The sequence below is a fragment of the Nicotiana tomentosiformis genome, chromosome 8, assembly GCF_000390325.3.
Source record: "Nicotiana tomentosiformis chromosome 8, ASM39032v3, whole genome shotgun sequence".
Classification (NCBI taxonomy): domain Eukaryota; kingdom Viridiplantae; phylum Streptophyta; class Magnoliopsida; order Solanales; family Solanaceae; genus Nicotiana; species Nicotiana tomentosiformis.
Genome location: NC_090819.1, coordinates 1,163,731 through 1,185,641, shown reverse-complemented (window position 1 = coordinate 1,185,641; position 21,911 = coordinate 1,163,731). Strand labels below are relative to the sequence as shown.

General features: G+C 39.2%; 1 protein-coding gene and 1 long non-coding RNA gene across 2 annotated transcripts; both read right to left on the bottom strand.

Annotated features, from left to right (window-relative positions):
- Positions 1-11,520: 11,520 nt before the first annotated feature.
- Positions 11,521-12,159, bottom strand: LOC117277163 (uncharacterized). Its single transcript, XM_070182105.1, has one exon. It carries the CDS (start codon positions 12,157-12,159, stop codon positions 11,521-11,523), a length of 639 nt encoding a protein of 212 aa, XP_070038206.1.
- A 5,916-nt stretch (positions 12,160-18,075) lies between these two features.
- Positions 18,076-18,972, bottom strand: LOC138896749 (uncharacterized). Its single transcript, XR_011410155.1, has 2 exons — positions 18,840-18,972; positions 18,076-18,544 (listed from the first exon to the last, which is right to left on the bottom strand). It is a non-coding gene; the product is annotated as an uncharacterized lncRNA (long non-coding RNA).
- Positions 18,973-21,911: the final 2,939 nt, after the last annotated feature.

Below are 21,911 nucleotides of genomic sequence, written 5' to 3'. Positions count from 1 at the left end.
TGGAGTTTTAAATGTTGAACTTGAAAGCATGCCTCCCCTTTTATGTTGAAAAGTACTGTAATTGGACTTAGCTGAGAAGCTCGTCACTACTTTGAGTTCTTTATTTATTATTGTTACTTACTGAGTTGATTGTACTCATACTACACCCTGCACTTCGTGTGCAGATCCAGGTGATCCCGGATATAGTGGGTGTTGATTATTTCACGTAGTCAATTTTCCGAACATTCAGAGGTAGCTGTCATATTTCGCAGACTTTGTCTCTCCTTCTCTATCTTTTTATTTACTTTATTTGGTCTCAGACTATTATAGATCGTGTTTTCCAGACTTGTAATGTATAGATGCTCATGTACTCTGTGAAACCGGGTTTTGGTAGTAAATTATATTCAGTATTGGTGGGATTTCCCCCCTTAAATTAATTATTACGTTTCCAATATTCAAAAAATATTGTGGATTATTGATGTTGTCGACTTGCCTTGTATCGGGATAGGCGCCATCACGACATGTGTTATTTTTGGGCTGTGACAAGTTGGTATCAGAACCTAGGTTACATAGGTCTCACAAGTCATGAGCAGGTTTAGTAGAGTCTTGCGGATCGGTACGGAGACGTCTGTACTTATCTTCGAGAGGCTACCGAACCCTTAGGAAAATTTTACTTTCTTGTATTCTATCGTGCGAACTTTTTGATTCCGAAAAACTAAAAATTCTGTTATTCTATTCTCTCACATATGGTGAGGATATGTACTACCGGATCATACGGTCAACCACCAGTGCCACCAGTTAGGGCCACGAGAGGTCGGGGCCGTGGTAGAGGCCGGGGCCGAGGTAGAGGTCGAGGTGTCACTCGTACATCAGTTGGAGCAGCACCTATAGCACCACCAGTTGCTCCAGCTCAGGAGCAGATTCCAAATACAGTTGAGCCGGCAGGACTCGCTCAGGCACCAACTGTTCCCATTGAGATTCCAGGCCTACATGAGGCTTTGACTCAGATATTGACAGTTTGCACTGGCCTTGCTTAGGTGGTTTCGGCTCAGGCCGCACCAGCCACTTCTCAGGCCGGGGGAGGTACTCATACCCTTGTTATCCATGCTCCAAAGTAGGTAGTGCAGAGACTTCAGATACCGGGGGCACTACCAACCCAGCCGACTGCAGCTGCTCAGGCCTCGGTAGTCCCCATTATGGCAGATGATGAGCAGAGGAGACTTGAGAGATTTGGGAGGCTTTGACCTCCATCATTTAGCGGTGCTGAGTTAGAGGATGCTCAGGGGTTTCTGGATAAGTACCAGCGGATGCTGTGGACATCGGGTATTCTGGAGACCAGTGGAGCCGCGTTCACTACTTTTCAGTTTTCTGGGCTGCCTTCAGATGGTGGGAGGCTTATGAGAGGCGCATGCTAGTTGGTGTAATACCATTTACATGGCAGGAATTCTCCGTTCTCGTTTTGGAGAAGTTCGTGCCGCAGTCTCGCAGAGAGGAGTTGCGCAGACAGTTTGAGCAGTTACATCAGGATGGCATGTCTGTGACGTAGTACGAGATTAGATTTTCTGAGTTGGTTCGTCACGCAGTTTTGTTGGTTCCCACTGATATGGAGAGGATTAGGAGGTTCATTGATGGCCTCACATATCAGTTGCGGTTACTTATGACTCAGGAGAGAGTATCGGGTGATACTTTTGATGAGGTAGTTGACATTGCTCGGTAGATAGAGGTGGTCCATAGTCAAGAACATGGAGAGAGGGAGGCCAAGAGGCCTCGTGGACCAGGTGATTTCAGCGGTGTTCATTCAGGGGGTCAGTTTTACCGCAATAAGAGTCGTCTTTACAAACACACTCAGACGAGTCGTCCAATTCACCGTGGTGCATTATCCAACCAGGGTTCATATAGTTCTCATTAGGGCCAGTCATCTCTCAGTGCCCTACCAGCCCAGAGTTCGACCCGTGCCCCTTTAGTTCAGGGTTCATTTGCATCGGGTTCTTCTAGTAGTTATTCCGATTCTCTGGGCCCGATTCAGTCCGTACCACCACCAGTACCGGGGACCTGCTTGAATTTGGGCATATATGGAGACAGTGTCCTCGTCGTTTGGAAGATCCAGTGCCGCAGAGGAGTCAGACTACGACTTCAGCACCAGTTACTTCTCCACCTACCCAGCCAGTGCGGGGTGGGGGTCAGTCAGCTAGGGGTCTCCCAAGAGGGGGACGCCGATCAGGTGACGGTCATGCCTGATTCTATGCTTTTCCTGCAAGGACAAATGTTGTTGCCTCAGATGCAGTGATCACATGTATTGTCTCAGTGTGCCATAGTGAGGCTTATATATTATTTGACCCTGGTCCTACTTATTCGTATGTATCATCGTACTTTACTCATTATCTGGATATGTCGAGTGAGTCCTTAGTTTCACCTGTTTGTGTATCTATGCCGGTAGGTGATACTATTACCGTGGACCGTGTGTATCGATCGTGTGTGATAACTATTGGGGGACTGGAGACTAGAGTGGATCTTTTATCGCTCAATATGGTTGATTTCGATGTAATTCTGGGTATGGATTGGTTGTCTCCATGTCATGCTATTCTGGATTGTCACGCAAAAATCGCGACGTTGGCAATGTCGGGGTTGCCAAAGGTGGAATGGAGAGGGTCTCTAGATTATGTTCCTAGCAGAGTAATTTCTTATTTGAAGTCCCAGCATATGGTGGGGAAGGGATGTTTGTCATATTTGGCCTTTGTGAGAGATGTTGATGCAGATACTCCTACAATTGATTCAGTACCGGTAGTACGAGATTTCTCGGATGTATTTCCTGCAGACCTGTCGGGTATGCCACCCGACAGGGATATTGATTTTGGTATTAACTTGGTGTCGGGCACACATCCCATTTCTATTCCTCTGTATCATATGGCACCAGCTGAACTGAAAGAATTGAAAGAGCAACTTCGGGAACTCCTTGAAAAGGGGTTTATTAGGCCTAGTGTGTCACCTTGGGGTGCACCGGTTCTGTTTGTGAAAAAGAAAGATGGTACTATACGGATGTGCATCGATTACAGGCAGTTAAACAAAGTTACAATTAAGAATAAATATCCCTTGTCGCGTATTGATGACTTATTTGACCAGCTTCAGGGAGTGAGGGTGTTCTCCAAAATTGATTTGAGATCGGGGTATCACCAGTTAAAAATTTGGGATTCAGATATTCTAAAGACGGCATTTAGGACTCGTTATGGTCACTACGAATTTCTTGTGATGTCTTTTGGGCTGACCAATGCCCCAACAACATTTATGCACTTGATGAATAGTGTATTCCAGCCGTATCTTGACTCATTTGTCGTGGTATTTATTGATGATATCCTGGTGTACTCACGTAGCCAGGAGGAGCATGCACATTACTTGGGTATTGTATTGCAGAGGCTGAGAGAGGAGAAACTTTATGCCAAATTCTCTAAGTGTGAGTTCTGGCTTAGCTCGGTGGCATTCTTGGGACACATAGTGTCCAGTGAAGGGATTAAGGTGAATCCAAAAAAAAATAGAGGCGGTTTAGAGCTGGCCCAAGCCATCTTCAGTTACCGATATTCAGAGTTTTCTTGTCTTGGTCGATTATTATCGTCGCTTCGTGGAGGGTTTCTCATCTATTGCATCGCCTATGACTAAATTGACCAAGAAAGGTGCTCTATTCCGGTGGTCAGATGAATGTGAAGAGAGCTTTCAGAAGCTCAATAAAGCTTTGACTACAACTCCAGTATTGGTGTTGCCTATAGGTTCAAGGTCTTATACTGTGTATTGTGACGTGTCACGTATTGGTCTCGGCGCAGTATTGATGCAAGACAATAGGGTGATTGCCTATGCGTCCAGAAAGTTAAAGGTACATCAGAAGAATTATCCGGTCCACGACCTTAAGTTAGCAATTATTGTTCATGCTTTGAAAATTTGGCGGCAGTACTTGTACGATGTCCATTATGAGGTATATACCGATCATCGGAGTCTACAATATTTGTTTAAATAAAAGGATCTTAATTTGTGGTAGTAAAGGTGGTTGGAGTTGCTTAAGGATTATGATATCACCATTCTCTATCATCCCTGAAAGGCCAATGTGGTGGCCGATGCCTTGAGTCGTAAGGCGGAGAGTTTGGGCAGCTTAGCATACTTACCTGTAGTCGAGGGGCCTTAAGCTTTGGATGTTCAGGCCTTGGCCAACCAGTTTGTTAGATTGGATATTTTCTAGTTGAGTCAAGTTTTGGCTTGTGTGGTTTCTCGGTCTTCTTTATATGATCGCATCAGAGAGCGCCAGTATGACGATCCCCATCTGCTTGTACTTAAGGACACGGTTCAGCACAGTGATGCCAATGAAATCACTATTGGAGATGACGGTATATTACGGATGCAGGGTAGGCTATGCATGCCTAATGTAGATGGTTTGTGTGAGTTGATTCTCCAGGAAGCTCACAGTTCGTGGTACTCCATTTATCCAGGTGCTGCGAAGATGTATCAGGATTTGAGGCAGCACTATTGGTGGAGGCGAATGAAGAAAGATATAGTTGGGTTTGTAGCTCGGTGTTTAAATTGTCAACAGGTGAAGTATGAGCATCAGAGACCGGACAGATTGCTTCATAGACTTGAAATTCCAGAGTGGAAATGGGAGCGTATTACCATGGATTTCGTAGATGGGCTTCCACGGACTTTGAGGAAGTTTGATGTTGTTTGGATGATTGTGGACCAGTTGACGAAATCCGCGTATTTTATTCCAGTTGGTACTACTTATTCTTCGGAAAGGTTGGTTGAAATTTATATCCGCGAGATTGTTCGCCTACACGATATGCCAGTGTCCATCATTTCGGACCGGGGCACGGAGTTTACATCACAGTTTTGGAGAGTAGTGCAACAAGAATTGGTCACACAGGTTCAGTTGAGTACAACATTTCACCCTCAGATGGACGGACAGTCCGAGCGCACTATAGAGATATTGGAGGATATGCTATGCTCTTGTGTCATTGATTTTGGGGATTCTTGGGATCAATTTCTGCCACTGGAAGAGTTTGCTTACAATAATAGCTACCAATCAAGCATTCAAATGTCTCCATATGAGGCTTTATATGGGAGACAGTGTCGGTCTCTGGTGGGTTGGTTTGAGCCGGGTGAAGCTAGGTTATTGTGTACTGATTTGGTTCAAGATTCTTTGGAGAAGGTTAAATTAATTCAGGAGCGGCTTCGCACGACGCAGTCTAGAGAGAATAGTTATGCCAACCAGAAGGTCCGTGATGTTGCTTGCATGGTTGGGGAAAAGGTTGTGATCAAGATTTCACCCATGAAGGGTGTGTTGAGGTTCGGAAAGAAGGGCAAGTTGAGTCCTCGGTATGTTGGGCCTTTTGAGATAATTAAGAAAATTGGAGAAGTGGCTTATGAACTTGCTTTGCCACCTAGTCTATCAGGTGTTCATCCAGTGTTCCCATGTATCCATGCTCCAAAACTATGTCGGGGATTCGTCTCATATTTTGGATTTCAGTAGAGTGTAGTTGGACGGTAATTTGACTTATGAAGTGGAGCCGGTGGTTATTTTAGACCGGCAGGTTCGGAAGTTGAGATCAAAGAACATAGCTTCAGTGAAGGTGCAGTTGAGAGGCCAGCAAGTCGGAGAAGCTACTTGGGAGACTGAGCGGGAGATACAAAGCAAATATCCATACCTATTTAAGACTCTAGGTATAATTCTAAACTCGTTCGAGAATGAACGTTTATTTAAGAGGGGGAGAATATAACGACCCAGCCGATCGTTTTGAGTATTACAACCATGTTCCTCCATTTACTGCTCAAATTATGATTTACGGTTGTTATTTGGCTTGTCGGGGTTATTGGTTTGGGTCCAATGAGTTTTTGTAATGATGTGGAATACTTAGTTCCAAGGTTTAAAATTTAAGTTGAAAAGGTTGACCGGATGTGGACTTATATGTAACAACCCCGGAGAATTTTTGCTAAAGAAATTAAGGTTTTATGGTGCCGAGGTAGATCTATTAGTACAAAGGTTAAAGAAGAATCACTATGCGGACCGCATAATAGCCGCAGAGTGAGGCAAGTAAGGGGCCATTTTGGATGCCATTTTGCGGTCGACTATGCGACCGCAGAACAGGTTTGCGGGACACATATTGACCGCAAACCCAATCAGGTTCTTCCTAGTTCTGGAGGTCAATTGTGCGGCCGATATGCGGACCGCATATCCATTATGCAGTCGCATATGCGACCACATATCCTGTCCGGAGCTTCGTTTTTGGGTTTTTATAACCCGACCCAACTTCGATTTATAGTGCTTGAAGCTCATTTGTGAGCCAATATCTGACATTTTTAGAGAGAAATGAGAGTATTCTAGAGAGAGGAAGAAGCTCAAGTGCTTTATTCATAAAGATCTTGTTCAAGCTTTGAAATCCAATAAGGAAATATCACAAGATCTTTACCCAAAAGGTAAGGTTCTAACCCCTAGTCTTCAATTTCGAGTTTGGGTAAAGATGGGTAATTAAGAGTATGATTCTTAGGTGTTAGAGTATTATTTATACATACACATACTAATAAGGTTTATGGAAACATTATTGAGTTCAAATGGGTAAAGATTGGGTTGAAAATTGTAGAAATCTTAAAAGACTTTAATTAAAGATTTGAGGGCCGAGTTGATGTCAGAATTTGGTGAAATTTGTATGCTTGGACTCGTGGTTGGATGGGCGTTCATATTTTGTAACTTTTGTCGGGTTCCGAGATATGGTCTCCACGGGAAATATTTGAGTGAATTTCGGATTTTTATTGGAAACTTAGTGTTTCCTTATGGAATTAATTATAATTAGTATTGACTGAATCGAATTAATTGTGGCTAGATACGAGGCTTTCAGAGACTAATTCTCGTAGCAAGGGCATAGCGGAATAAAGAATTTTACGGTTTGAGGTAAGTAATGGTTCTAAATTTGGTCATGAGGGTATGAAACCCCAGATTGTGTGTTATGTGATTGTTTTTGAGGTGACGCACATGGTAGGTGACCGGCGTATGGGTGTGCACCGTAGGAATTGTTACTTGGTCAAATTCCATGAAACTTTGTAGTTGAATAATTAGTTGATATCAGTACATTCTTTACGTGTTAGAGAAAATTGAGCTGAGACTCGTATTAAAAATCATGCTTAGACATATGTTGTTATTATTGGTACATGCTGGGGTCATTTCTGTGGTTGAATTATATGTTCAAATTATAATTTCACACTCAGTCATGTTCATTCATTTCATATCATATCTTAGTCTCTGTAGCTATTTATTGATGCATCATATTATCATTTTTGGGCTGATTTGCATGACATCTTGAGGCCGATAGACTGGAGAGGTTGATGACCGAGTGAGGCCTAGGGCCTAACTGTGAGGATATTTATGGGATCGAGCTGCACGCCGCAGCATGTTTCATTGCTATATGCCATGATTGGCTTGATATAGTTCTTGGGCTGAAGGAGTCCCTCCGGAGTCTGTACACACCCCCAGTGAGCGCAGGTACCTACTAAGTGCGAGTGATGAGTGACTGTGAGGAATGAGTGACTGTGAGGAATGAGTGACTGCGAGGAAAGAGTGACTGTGAGGTTGGAGTGAATGGGAGGACAGAGTGACTGTTGCTATGAGAGGATGCATTTATTTCATTATTGCTACATTTCAACTGTCATATATCACTGATTTGGAAAAATTTATAAAAGGCATTCTCTTCTGTTTAGTCGAAGTTGATATGAAATTACTGTGGAGTTTTAAATGTTGAACTTGAAAGCATGACTACCCTTTTATGTTGGAAAGTACTGTAATTGAACTTAGCTGAGAAGCTCGTCACTACTTTCAGTTCTTTATTTATTATTGTTACTTACTGAGTTGGTTGTACTCATACTACACCCTGCACTTCGTGTGTGGATCCAGGTGATCCCGGATACAGTGGGTGTTGATTATTTTACACAGTCGATTTTTCGGAGATTCAGAGGTAGCTGTCATATTTCGCAGACCTTGTCTCTCCTTCCCTATCCTCTTGTTTATAGTATTTGGTCTCCGACTATTATAGATCGTGTTTTTCATACTTGTAATGTATAGATGCTCATGTACTCAGTGACACCGAGTTTTGGGAGTAAATTATATTCAGTATTGGAGGAATTTTTCCCCTTAAATTAATTACTATGTTTCCAATATTCAAAAGAAATTGTGGGTTATTGATGTTGTCGGCTTGCCTAGTATCGGGATAGGCGCCATCACGACAGGTGTGATTTTTGGGTCGTGACACCAAACTTCTAAGATTTAATTTTTTTCCTCTAAAGTGATTATGTCTCGACCAAATATACATACTAACGTAACGACGTTATTTCTCAAAAACTATAATCAAACCTTCTTTTATGTAGATATTAGTGAAATAATGGAAATGAAGCAATAATCAACTAATTTCTATACTATTGAGGCAATATTCTTTATCATTTCTATCTTTGATAACTTATTATATCCCAGTAACCACCAACCAAATTAATTCTCGTCTAAGTGTATGGACGAAGAAGGAACCAAAGCCAAGGACATATAAACAATCAGTATGAAGCAAACTTAATTTCCATCTAAATTACGGTACCTTATATTAGAGGTGTCAATAAATATTTAAAAATCGACTAAACCGACCGAATCGATTTTAAGGTTTCTTTTAATAAAATAATAGATTTTTATATAAATCTATAACTGTACCGATAATTAGGGTAGGTCTTTATTTTGTGAAATTAAACCGAAAAAATATCGAATCGTACAAAATAAATTTACATGTAGAAAATATATTTATACATTACGTTTAAAAATAATAAAGCATTAATTTATTTTTTTGGCATTGGAATTATAAAAATGGTTAAAAGTCAACGAGTAATTAAACTCAAAATCCTAATTCTCAAAACTATTATGCTACTCTTATTGAAACTAAATTATTTTCAGCATATTCGCTAGCAAGATACAAGGTATTCTAGCGATTATGAGTAGCAAACTGCAATGTATTGAATATGTTTCTTCTCGTATGATTTAAATTTATCTTTTTGAATATTTAATCTTCTATATACTTTATTCTTGAATCTCAACTTGGTTAATAGCTTTGCATTCGTGCGATTTATATTTTCTTTGTCTTTGCTTAGTTTGTTTTATGCTGTTGAAGAATAGTTGATGGATCTAATATTATGGCCATCGCCATCTTTCATTTTTTCTTAATTCATCACCCTTTAAAAAATAAAAATATCTAGAGAGTTTTGCGAACTCCTATAAAAGTATGTATGTTATTGCATTCTACTTCTACTAGTGAACTTTACCTGACATTTAAAAAAATACCAAATATTAACCAAACCATACCGATACCGAAGAGAAACTGACATGATTGGGACGATTTCGGAAAGTCTAATTGTGGCTATACATAATAGAATAATCAAAATAATTAGTATGATATAAATATTATAAAATAACCGGCCGAACCGAACCATTGACACCCATACCTTACATTCAGCAAAATCTGTCGAGATATTTTTCATTTTTCGAAGATGAACTATCAAGGAAAAAATATTATTCTCAAGTTAATTTAAATTTCATCTCAAAACTATATATGTAACTCCATCTCATTTCTTAATTTCTAACATGACAAAATAGTTTGATGTTTTTATATTAGCTAATTCCAAAATACAATTCCCATTTCATTTCAACCCAAAAAGCAAAAAGAATTGAAGAAAAGAGAAGAAATTAAAAAAATTCGTAAATTATTTAACCTCACTAAACGTGGGAATATTTTCTCATGTCCATTTTCTTCACAAGTACTTCACCAATCTAATAGAATAGTTGAAACACACTAAAATTAAAATTAAAATCAATTTAGGCTGAAATAAGTAATCATTTTCATTTTCTTCTCTAACAAAAGTGAACGAAATTAAATTAAATTAAACCTAGTTAACAAAAGTATATATATTTTTAGACTCCGAAACAAATTGGTCAAAACCTACTTACAACAACAACAATAACATACCTAGTATTATCCCACACTGTGGGGTCTGTGAAGGGTAGTGTGTACGTAGACCTTACCTTAACCTTGTGAGGATAGAGAGGTTGTTTCCAATAGATCCCCGACTCAAGAAAGAATAAGCACCGCATTAATAAAAATATAGACAACATGGGATAATACAAAAATTCATATAAAAGCAGAATAAAAACAACAAGATAGTAAGGTGATCAACAATGAAAGAAAATAACGGTTAGTCATAAAAACCTACTACCAACAGAAAGCGAGACTTCGTGTCAATACTACTGTTAATAACACTCTAGACTACCTACTCTACTACCCTAATCCTCGACTTCCATACCTTCCTATCAAGGGTCATGTCCCCCCTGGATGTGGCATGTCAGTACGTCCATCAACAGAGCAAACAACAAAGGGCTGTGCCGACCCCTGATGCAACCCCATCATAACCGGTAAATGGTCTGAGTCCACACCCACCATCCTCACTCGGGTCTTTACTCCATCATACATGTCCTTAATCAACCTAACGTAGGCAACATGTACACCTCTAGCCTCCAAATATTGCCACAAAACCTCCCTTGGAACTTTATCGTATGCCTTTTCTAAGTCGATGAATACCATATGCAAGTCCTTCTTTCTCTTCCTATACTGCTCCATAAATATACTAACAAGGTGGATGGCTTCTATTGTCGAACGCCCCGACATAAACCCAAACTGGTTCTCGGAAATAGACACATCCCTCCTCATCTTTAGCTCTACCACTCTCTCCCAGACTTTCATAGTATGGCTAAGCAGCTTGATACCCTGATAGTTATTATAATTTTGGATATCACCCTTGTTCTTGTATACCGGAACCATCGTGCTCCACCTCCACTCTTCGGGCATCTTCTTCCTTCTAAAATGACATTAAATAGCCTAGTGATCCACTCCAAGCCTGCCTTTCCCGCACTCTTCCAAAACTCCACCGGAATTTCATCCAGCCCGGTCGCTTTGCCCCTGCTCATCTTACGCATAGCCCCCTCAACTTCATCAACTCTAATCTGCCTACAATACCCAAAGTCACAACAACTCTGGAGAATTCCAAATCACCCAGTACAATGCTCATTCCCCCTCCTCGTTCAAGAGATTATGGAAGTAAGTCTGCCATCTCCGACAGATAAGCCCCTCCTCAAACAAAACTGTATCTTCTTTGTCCTTAATGCACTTCAGTTTGTCCAAGTCATGCGCCTTCCGTTCTCGCGCCTTGGCTAACCTGAACAACCTCTTATCCCCATCTCGGCCCTCAAGTTCCTCATACAAACGACTAAAAGTTGCAGTCTTGGCTGCCATAACTGCTAGTTTTGCCTCTTTCTTAGCCAACTTATAATGATCCCTATTCGCCCTCTTCTCCTCCTCGTTTACACTTTTTACTAGCTTTAGATACATTGTTTTCTTGGTTTCCACTTTTCCTTGCACCTCTCCGCTCCACCACCAGTCTCCTTTGTGCCCACTAGAGTAACCCTTTGTGACCCCTAATACCTCTCTCGCGGCTTCCCTAATGCACTGTGCAGTCGTGGTCCATATAGCGCTTGCGTCCCCACTCCTCCTCCAAGCCCCCATAGTCACCAGCTTGACCCCCTAACTCCTGTGATTTATCTTCCGTAAAGGCTCCCCACTTGATCCTATGTTGGCTATACATCGCCCTCTTCCTCCTCTTCCTCATGATCTCAAGGTCCATGACTAGGAGCCTATGAAGGGTCGAGAGGTTCTCACTTGGGATGACCTTGCAATCTATGCAAAGACTTCTATCGGACTTCCTGCAAAGTAAATAATCAATTTGAGTCTCAGCCACCGAACTCCGAAAGGTGACCAAGTGCTCCATCTTCTTCGGGAAACTCGAGTTTTCTATCACCAAATCAAATGCTCTAGCAAAGTCCAGTAGATACGTTCCTCCCCCGTGTCTATATCCCAAATCAAAGCCACCATGCACATCATCATACCCCCAAGACGTCGCCCCAATGTGGCCGTTGAAATCTCCTCTTATGAAAAGCTTCTCGTTGGGCGGGATACCCCGCACCTTCTCATCCAAATCCTCCCAGAAACGCCTCTTGACTTCCTCATCCAAGCCTGCTTGGGGTGTGTACGCACTAATTATGTTCCAAGTAAAACCTCCAACAACTAGATTAATAGTCATCAACCTTTTATTCACCCTCCTAATCCCTACTACTAGTTCACGGAGGTCCTTATCAACCAAGATACCTACCCTGTTCCTGCCCCCACCCTTTGTCACGACCCGAAATTTCCACCTTCGAGACCGTGATAGCGCCTAACATTTCACTAGCTAGGCAAGGCAACGTTAAAATAATATTAGCCATTTTAAAATTATTTTAAATTAATTAATAACAAAGAAACAAATGTGGAAATAAAGTCTGAAATCAAGTGAGTAATCCATAATAATAACGATGTGTAAATACCATCCCATAACTGGTGTCACAAGTGCACGAGCTACTAGAATAATATAAATAATGGTCTGAATGAAAATAAAGTTGTCTGAAAGAAATACACATCTATGATAAAGTGTAAGGGGACTTCAAAACTATGAACGCCATGCAGCTATACCTCAAGTCTCCTGCGAATAGCTGAATTCGAGCAAGTCTACTGTGTGCCGCTAGGATCAACTCTGGTATCTGCACAAGGAGTGCAGAGTATAGTATGAGTACAACCGACCTCATGTACTCTGTAAGTGTTGAGCCTACCCTCGACGAAGTAGTGACGAGGCTAAGGCAGGTCGCTTATATTAACCTGTACGCATTAATAATAATAGTAACAGGAATAGAAGTAAGACCGGTAAATCATATCAAATAATTAGGTCAATTCAGTAGTCATAATCCCTCAATTTATTTCCGTTACGGCGTGCAACCCGCTCTAACAATATAAACTTAAAATAAAATCCGTTGCGGCGTGCAACCCGCTCCAATAAATATCACATTTAATAAGAATTTATTAATAAATACCATATTTAATAAGAAATTGTTAGGCAACAAAGCATACAATTATTATGATTTATTTAGGAAATAAGTAGTGACAAGTAGCAATTAATTGAGGAAATTAAGGATGAAATAGGCATTTTAATAATTAGTATGCTAAATGTCAAGTAGAAATTAAGTCACATAAATCAAATAAGCATGTAGCAATTATAACATGGATTCAAGGCATGATATTGAGCAAGGAATATGAGAGAAATAATTAATATAATAATTAATTAATGATTTAAAATGATTTATGATTTTTCAAGTAATTATGCAAACAATTAACTTGAAGATGTATAGGCACTCGTCACCTCGCCTATACGACATTACACATGAAATTCTATTAATAATTAATTTAAGGGTTCTCTTCCCCCAAGTCAAGGTTAACCACGACACTTACCTCACTTTGCAATCAAATTCAAGATTCCAATAAACCTTTGCCTCGTGAATTAGTATCTGAAAGCTTCAAATCTAGTCAAAAATAATTCAATATACTCAATACGAATCGTAGGAATTAATTCCATATGTTTCCAGATAAAAAATCCGATTATTTTAAAAATCAATCGTGGGACCCACATTTCGAATCCTGAAAAAACTCACGAAATATGAACACCCGTTCCGATATAAGTTTAACCATACAAAAATTATCGAATTCCGACATCGGATTGCCTTTCAAATCCTCAATTAAAGTCTTTGAAGATTTCTACCATTTTCAACTCAATCTTTACCCATTTGAACTCAACAATCTTCCCACAAACCTTATTGGTACAAGCATGTGTAACTAATACTCTCACATCCAAGAATCATCTTACTAATTACCTATTTCTAGTTGGATTTCGAAATTGAAGGATTGACGAAAGATATTCTTACCTCTTTGAAGCTCTAGCAACCCTTTGATGTGATTTCAAGGTTTGATTCAAGGTAAAGTAGTAAAATCCTTAGTCCTTCTTTTCCTCTCTCTAGAATCTCTCTCCCCCCTCTATAAAATACCTAAAATATGAACCCTAAACGAGTTAAATGAAATGGAGGTCGGGTTATAAAAATTCTCCAAATTTCGGACCGACCTACAGACCAAGCTAGGCACGCTCTGTAGCGAGCTACAGGCCAGGCTTCACGAGCTAAATACCAGGCTTCGCGAGCTAAATACCAGGCTTCGCGAGCTCTATAGCAAGCTAAATACCAGGCTTCACAAGGGATATAGCACGGTATACTGCATTACAGACCTGACTTCGCGAAGGATATAGCACGGTCTAGCGCGCTACAGACCTGGCTTTGCGAGGTTGAAATGATTCAACTCCCCAACGCACCGTTCAACCCAATAAGTCCGAAAATACAAAACATTAGCCTACCTTGGCACCACGAAACCTTAAATTTCTTGAAGAAAGTTTACGGGGCATTACATTCTCCCCCGCTTAGGATCATTCGTCCTCGAATGAGAATCAGAGTCCGCCCCAAACACATAAAATAACTTATCTCTTCTTTCACCCATTTCGATTTTCCGAATTTTAACTAACTCCTAATCTCAACACATGATATATAAATATAAAACTGCAAATCAATAATTACAACTCCCCAAAACCCGGTAGAAATTAGTAACAATCTTCTACGAGAAAATACTAAGTGTCTATATACATCAAAGTCTAAAGAGAATAAGGAAAACAACATAATAAGGATAGAGGGAGACTCAGAGGTCTGCAGACACTGTAAGATATACCTAGAAATCTCCACGTACAGTCCAGCTTACTAGTATCTGGCCTGGTAGGAAGAACCTGAGTGTGCACAAAAAGATGTGCATAAGTGTAGTATGAGTACACCACAACGGTACCCAGTAAGTGACGAGCCTAACCTCGGTAGAGTAGTGACGAGTTCAAGTCAGGGCCCTACTAGTTTAAAAGAAAAGTAAGGCAGAAGATATAAAAATATTTGAAATGATAGAAAATTAAAACAACGAGAAACTTCAGAAAATAACAGATCATCAATTAGAGGTAACAATAGAGGAGCTCCCTAGGTACCGCCTCGTAGTCCCAAATGTAAATATGCAAGACATGGGGGATCTCTCGAGGTACCGCGTCATAGTCCTAAAGTTAATATGCAAGACAGGGGTATCTCCCGAGTAAACACCTCGTAGTCCCAAAGTAAATAAGCAAGACATGGGGACCTCCCGAGTAAATACCTCGTAGTCCCAAAGTAAATATGCAGTATATGGGGATATCCCGAGGAACACTCGTAGTCCCAAAGTAAATATGCAGTAGATAACTGAAGGAACAACGAATTTACAGCAAGAAATCTTACAGCTAAAGATTTAATTCAAATTAAGGGAAGCAAGTAATTCAACTAAGCATGTTGCACAAATTGCAAGTAAAAGTTAAGGCACGTAGACATTTGATACTAGGCTAAACATGATCACTACATATGCTAAGGAAACTCAGTTAAGGAATTTAAAAGAAGACAACTCAGCAAGAACCGAAATTTCCACAATTAGCCCGTGTACGCACTCGTCACCTCGCATATACGGTGCTCACATATCACAAATTGTTATAACAGTACCAAATTCTAAGGAAATTTCCCCCACACAAAGCTAGACAAGTCACTTACCTCAAATCTCGCTCAATTAATCGATAATGATACCTTTCCCTCGATTTTCCGACTCTGAATGGCCCAAATCTAGCCAAAAGCAATTACATAACATGAATACAACTACAAGAAACTAATTAAAATCATAAATCTACAACTTTAGCAAAGAATCAAAAAGTCGCCACAAAAAGTCGACCCAATCCCACGTCTCGGAATCGGGTAAAAGTCACAAAATACGAATACCCATTCGATATCGAGTTCACCCATACCAAAGTTACCAAAATTCGACACCAAGTAGCTACTCAAAATCCCAAATTTAACTCTCCAAATCCCTAGCCTCCAACTCCCAAATTCCACCTTAAACACACAATCTAGAAAGAAAAATTAATGGGGAAATAAGGTTATTGAATAAAAATAAGTACACGAGACTTACCTCAAGAAATCCCTCGAAAATGCTCTCAAATATCGCCAAACCAAAGCTCAAAATGTTTAAAATGAGCAAAAATCGCGAACCATTGCATTTAAGTGTTCTGTCGAGCATTCCGCTTCTGCGAACACTTAGCTGCATCTGCGGCGTCGCAGAATCGACAACATACCCACATATGTGGTTCACACGCTCCTGTAGTCCATGCATCCGCATCTGTAGAAGTTCTGTTTCTGCGGTCCTAAATCCGCTTATTCGGACTCGCTTCTGCGAGACGAAGGTCGCTTCTGCATATCCCCCATGCTCGGTCCCTTCGCTTCTGAACTGCCTTCTTCGCATCTGCTATCTCGCAGATGCAGAATTTCCCTCGCATCTGCGACGTCTGCCCACACTGCTCCAGCCCTCTTCTGCGATCAACGCACCACTTCTGTGTGCTCGCATCTCCGGTCAATCTTGCACAGGTGCGATTACACCAGAGCTTGTGCCTTCAGCCATTCTCCCAAGTCCAAATTTGATCCATTAACCATCCGGAATGCACCCGAGGCCCCCAGGACCTCAATCAAACTTACCAACAAGTCCTAAAATATCATACGGACTTAGTCGAGCCTTTAGATCACATCAAACAACGCTAAAAATACGAATTGCACATCGATTCAAGCCTAATGAACTTTAAATCTTCAAACTTCTACATCCGACGCCGAAACTTATCAAATCAAGTCCGATTGACATCAAATTTTGCACACAAGTCATAATTGACATTACGGACATACTCCAATTTCCGTAATCGTAATCCGACCCCGACATCAAAAGGTTCACCCCTGGTCAAATTTTTCAACTTTCGCCAATTGACGCTAAAATAACTTACGGACCTCCAATTCACTATCTGAACACGCTCCTAAGACCGAAATCACCCTACAGAGCTATTGAAACCGTCGAAACTCCATTCCGGAGTCGTCTTCACATAGTTTGAACTACGGTCGATTCCTACGACTTAAACTTCCATTTTAGGGACTATGCGTCCCATTTCACTACGAAACCAAAAACAAATTCTCTCGGTAAGTCACAAAACCCAAAAATGAATATAGAGGGAGCAATAAATAGGGGTTCGGGGCTAGTACTCTCAAAAAAATCTGCTGGGTCTATATAAAAGATCCAAGAACAAAATAGGTAGCCAAGGAGATACAATTACGCCAAAATATCAAACTATTAAAAAATATCAAAACAAGAGAGGAGCAATAGAACCTGGATTGCAGCCCTTGAAGTTAACGGAAATCTAGCTGGCGGTGATGGATTGCGATGAGCTGGAGCAATACTCTATGTATTTCTCGTTCAAATAGAAAGAAGAAACTTCGAATATTTTGTGTTTTCTTTGGAATTTAGACCAACCAAGAAATCTGAAAATGGACCAAAATGAAAAGAAGAACCCTAAATTTTATCTGCCCCTCTTATCCGAAATCTGAAATTCACCGGTCTCTGAGGGATTTACCGGCGAGAATTGATCGGAATCTGAATCGTAAGCTTACTGCTGTCAACTCCGGCCAAGAACAAGAAACAAAAAAATATAGTGTCAAGAGTTGTGATTTTGTTGTAAATCTAATAAGAATATATTTTCTATTGCTAGATAACAGTGACCGAAAATCAAGAAATGGAGATCTGTTACTGGGTTCTCTGTCCTTCAATTGAAGTAAGTAATGAAAAATGTTGAAGAGAAAGAATTCAAAGCACCTTTGGATGTTCGTTCACAATTCTTCAAATTATCGGAAACAATTTTTACTCTTATGGCCAAGAATTGTAGTATTTAAAAGAAAAGAGCAGGGAAAAAGTTAAAACTTTTACTTTTTTGGCCGACCAATGAATTGTGTTAAAAGCCCTAAAAGAGCGCAATAAATTGTTTTAATTCAAATTTTGTACAGTATTTGTTAGAATTTCAGAATCCACCAGAAATTAGAAATGACGTAATCAAAACCTGTAGAGGGAGGAGGGGCGATGACACCGTTATCGGCGGAAGAAAGGAAAAACCTAGACCGTGACAACAACAATTACCAGTACGATTATTTGCTTATAACCGATGGTCAAAACCTACTTGAGGAAAAACAAAATTGCTGCCACCGCTCCGGCAAATAGATTCATAGAACCAAATAAATTATCTACTCAACGGAGAAGTCAGAATTTTGCAAACCCGCGGACAAAGATAAGTAACCAAACAAAAAGGAAATTTCTCATAAAATAAAAGAAAAAAAGACAAATACGTATTCTGAGCACATGACCTCTCATAAAACATACTCCTAGAGACGTTTTCCTCCTATGTAACCAGCTTTGGTCGTCTGCAAACCGGATAGGCTTCTGCTAGTTGTTAATAAGATCTGACTCATGAGAGACCTCCTTGATTTCTTCTTCTTACCTTTTTCCTTGTCTTTGTCCTCCTCAACAGTCTAAAAATCACCATTTTATGGTTTCTTGTATGCATCATCTTCTTCGTCACTAATTTCCTTGTTGTTGTCTTTCAATTTAAAGATGATTAACGGTTCTCCTTTCTTCCAAGACTCCAACTACTACAGGTAAACATATTTTAGTGCAAGTCATCAATTACAAATGTCAATAGATAAAGATGGATGACAATTTAATCGAAAAAATAAATAAAATACTATTAAAACGAATGAAACTTGGAACATGAATAAAAATAGAGAAATAAACGCATCACCTGCAACCAAAAATAAACTCATATAAAAAAGTGGAAAAAAAATGCTAGAAAAGTGCATTCCGTATCCAAAAATTAAAATCTGACCAAAGTAGAGAATTTCACAGATTAACGAGCAACATTGGAGAGGAAGATAACACCTAGCTCACCTCTCAGGCTAAATGGCACGTATAATCCTAATCCTTCAAAAAGAGAGAAGATAAGTGAATTTGGTGCTTGTCATAGCAAGTTATCTTGCCGTTAAATATTTGTTGGGCCGAGGGAAAGGTATTTAGCAGGAAAAGGTGCTATCATAATAGTAAAAGTGTCCTTTAAGTTTTCTTCTTCTTTTAAAGTATTACATTAGTAGAAGAAACAGTACATGCAACCGTTACTGCTTTAAAGGAAAACAGAAACATTGCATTTTAAGAATTGGAAAAGTGTCGTTTCATTTTTTAAAAGTTACTCCTACTACTTTTGGGCTACTAAAAATGAGGTGAGGTAAATGGAGAAATAAGGGGAAAGAAGAAAAAAGATAATTAGTTTTCTTGACTAAAAAGAGGTGCCAAGTCAACACTCTTTTTCCTTCCTTTATATATACTAGTTTACGTTTATGTGCGTTGCACGTGTCATTCCACGTAAATCATATAAATATTATATGTCACAAGAATGATTTTATACGTATCTAACGTTAACAAAAATAGAAAATATGTGATATAAGTCCTTTAAGTTATATCAAACTCATGTAACTAATGTCATGAAGGTGTATTTTTGTAATTTTTACCAATGTGCTCTTTTAACAGTAAAACATTTTGCTTTGTAGCTTGGAGTATTAATTTCAAGATGCAAAATTCATATGAGCTTTACAATGGTAACTGGAGACACATATATGAAAACAAAATGTGAATGATCAAAATTTGAATTATTGTGTAATTGCAGCAGATTTTTCATAAGAAGAAGGTGATCAACTTATAAAATATTGGTAAATTCGGTTTGAGAAATATACTTTTCCACCATTATATCAAACCGTTAGTTGAGCGAGTGTAATTGAGATTTGAAAAGTTTTTGATGTAATATGTTTATTAAAAAATGTCTATCAACATCTCATTTCGGGGTTTCATTTAAAATAAAATGCAAAAAAAGATTTAAAGGTTTAGAAAAGCAAGAAAATGTGTATTTTGTAATATTTCTTGTTTTCATTATGAACATAAAAATTGAGAGTAAAACTTAAAAATTCTAAAAAAAGGCTTACTACTTTTCTGATGTTACCATACAAGAAAACAATTAAGTTATTCGTTAACTAAAATCTATTGCAAGGAAAATAATAAAGTTATTTAATTAATTAAAAGGTCAAATGATGAGTAAGGAATTGATGAGTTTATAGAAAAATATACTCTACTATGAATGTTTGCTCCTTTGTTTCCTGAAATTCGTTTTTGAGACCAAGATGTGATTATTAAAAAATGTGATTATTAAAAAATGTGCCATGCATACCAATTGTAGCTATATTGCACGGATGAACAAGGTACTCCCTCCCAGTGAAAGTAATATTGTTGATAAAAATCAAATTAAGCTTAAAAACTGTTTAAAACCCTTGATGATTCTTAAGAGAAGCTCATATGCTAAGTAGGAAACTTGAAAAATAAACACAAATAAATCAACATCAGCGAAAGAGATATGAATGGGTAGCATACCTCCTAGGCCATTTAAATCAGGGTCAATGTCATCCAAAGTACTGAAAATTACAAAATGAAAGGAGGAATTAGCATATCCCAAAGTAATACTCTCACTGTCTCAATTTTTGTGATGGTGTTTAATTGAGCAAGAGTTTTTAAAAAAAAAATTATGTTCCTAAATAGTAATATTGTTGGAGGACTCTAGTTTTCTAGAGGTAACCGATTGATGTAAAAATTTACAAAACCTAAGTAGATTGGTGCATATCCAAAGTTACTTTGCTTCCAAAAATCGAAGACGGACCTTGGCCCTATATGTCTGTCACTAATGGCTACTATCTCCATTCATCGCAGGCCCTGAGCTTGGGTAATCTAAGAAAATAGTGGAACACATAACGTCAATTTCACAAAGCCATGAAGCAAAAACTACACATAATGTTTTAGGTCTTATTGGTAAGTTTGGTTGAGGTCCCGGGGATCTCGGGTAGATTCCGGACGGTTAATAGATCAAATTTGGACTTGGGAGAATGGCTGAAAGTACGAGCTCTGGTGTAATTGAACATGCGCAAGATTGACCGTAGGTGCGAGCCCGCATAAGCGGATTTAGGACCGCAGGAGCGTGTGAACCACAAATGCGGGTATGTTGTCGCTTCTGCGATGTCGCAGATGCAGCTAAGTGTCCGCAGAAGCAGAAATGCTAGACATAACACTTAAATGTAAGGGTTCGCGATTTTTGCTCATTTTAAACATTTTGAGCTCGGGTTTGGCTATTTTTGAGAGCATTTTCGAGGGATTTCTTGAAGTAAGTCTCTTGTACTTATTTTTGATCTATAACCTTGTTTCCCCATTGATTTTCCCATCTAGATTATGTGTGTTTAAGGTAAAATTTGGGAGTTGGAGACTAGATATTTGGAGAGCTAAATTTGGGGTTTTGAGTGACGACCTGGTGTCGGATTTTGGTAACTTTGGTATGGGTGAACTCGATATCGAATAGGTGCTCGTATTTTGTGACGTTTACCTGATTTTGAGACGTGGGCTTGCGTTGGCTTTTTTGGACGATTTTTTGATTCTTTGCTAAAATCCATAGATTTATGATTTAAATTAATTTCTTGTAGTTGTATTCATGTTATGTAATTGCTTTTGGCTAGATTTGGACCATTTGGAGTCGAAAAATCGAGGAAAATGCATCCTTATCGATTGATTGAGCGAGATTTGAGGTAAGTGACTTGTTTACCTTTGTGTGGGGGAAATTCCCTTATGATTTGATACTGTTGTAATAATTTATGATATGTGAGCTCCGTGTACGCGGAGTGACGAGTGCATACACGGGCTAATTGTGAAAATTTCGGTTCTTGCTGAGTTGTCTTCTTTTAAATTCCTTAAGTGAGTTGCCTTAGCATATGTAGTGATAATATTTAGCCTAGTATCGCATGTCTATGTGCCTTAACTTTTACTTGCAATTTGTGCAATATTCTTAGTTGAATTACTTGCCTCCCATAATTTGAATTAAATCTTTAACTGTAAGATTTCTTGTTGTAAATTCGTTGTTCCTTCGGTTTTTTGTTGCAT

Excerpts from the sequence above, each read along its gene's own strand:
- LOC117277163 (XM_070182105.1), bottom strand. The coding sequence starts at position 12,159 with ATGACTATTAATCTAGTTGTTGGAGGTTTTACTTGGAACATAATTAGT.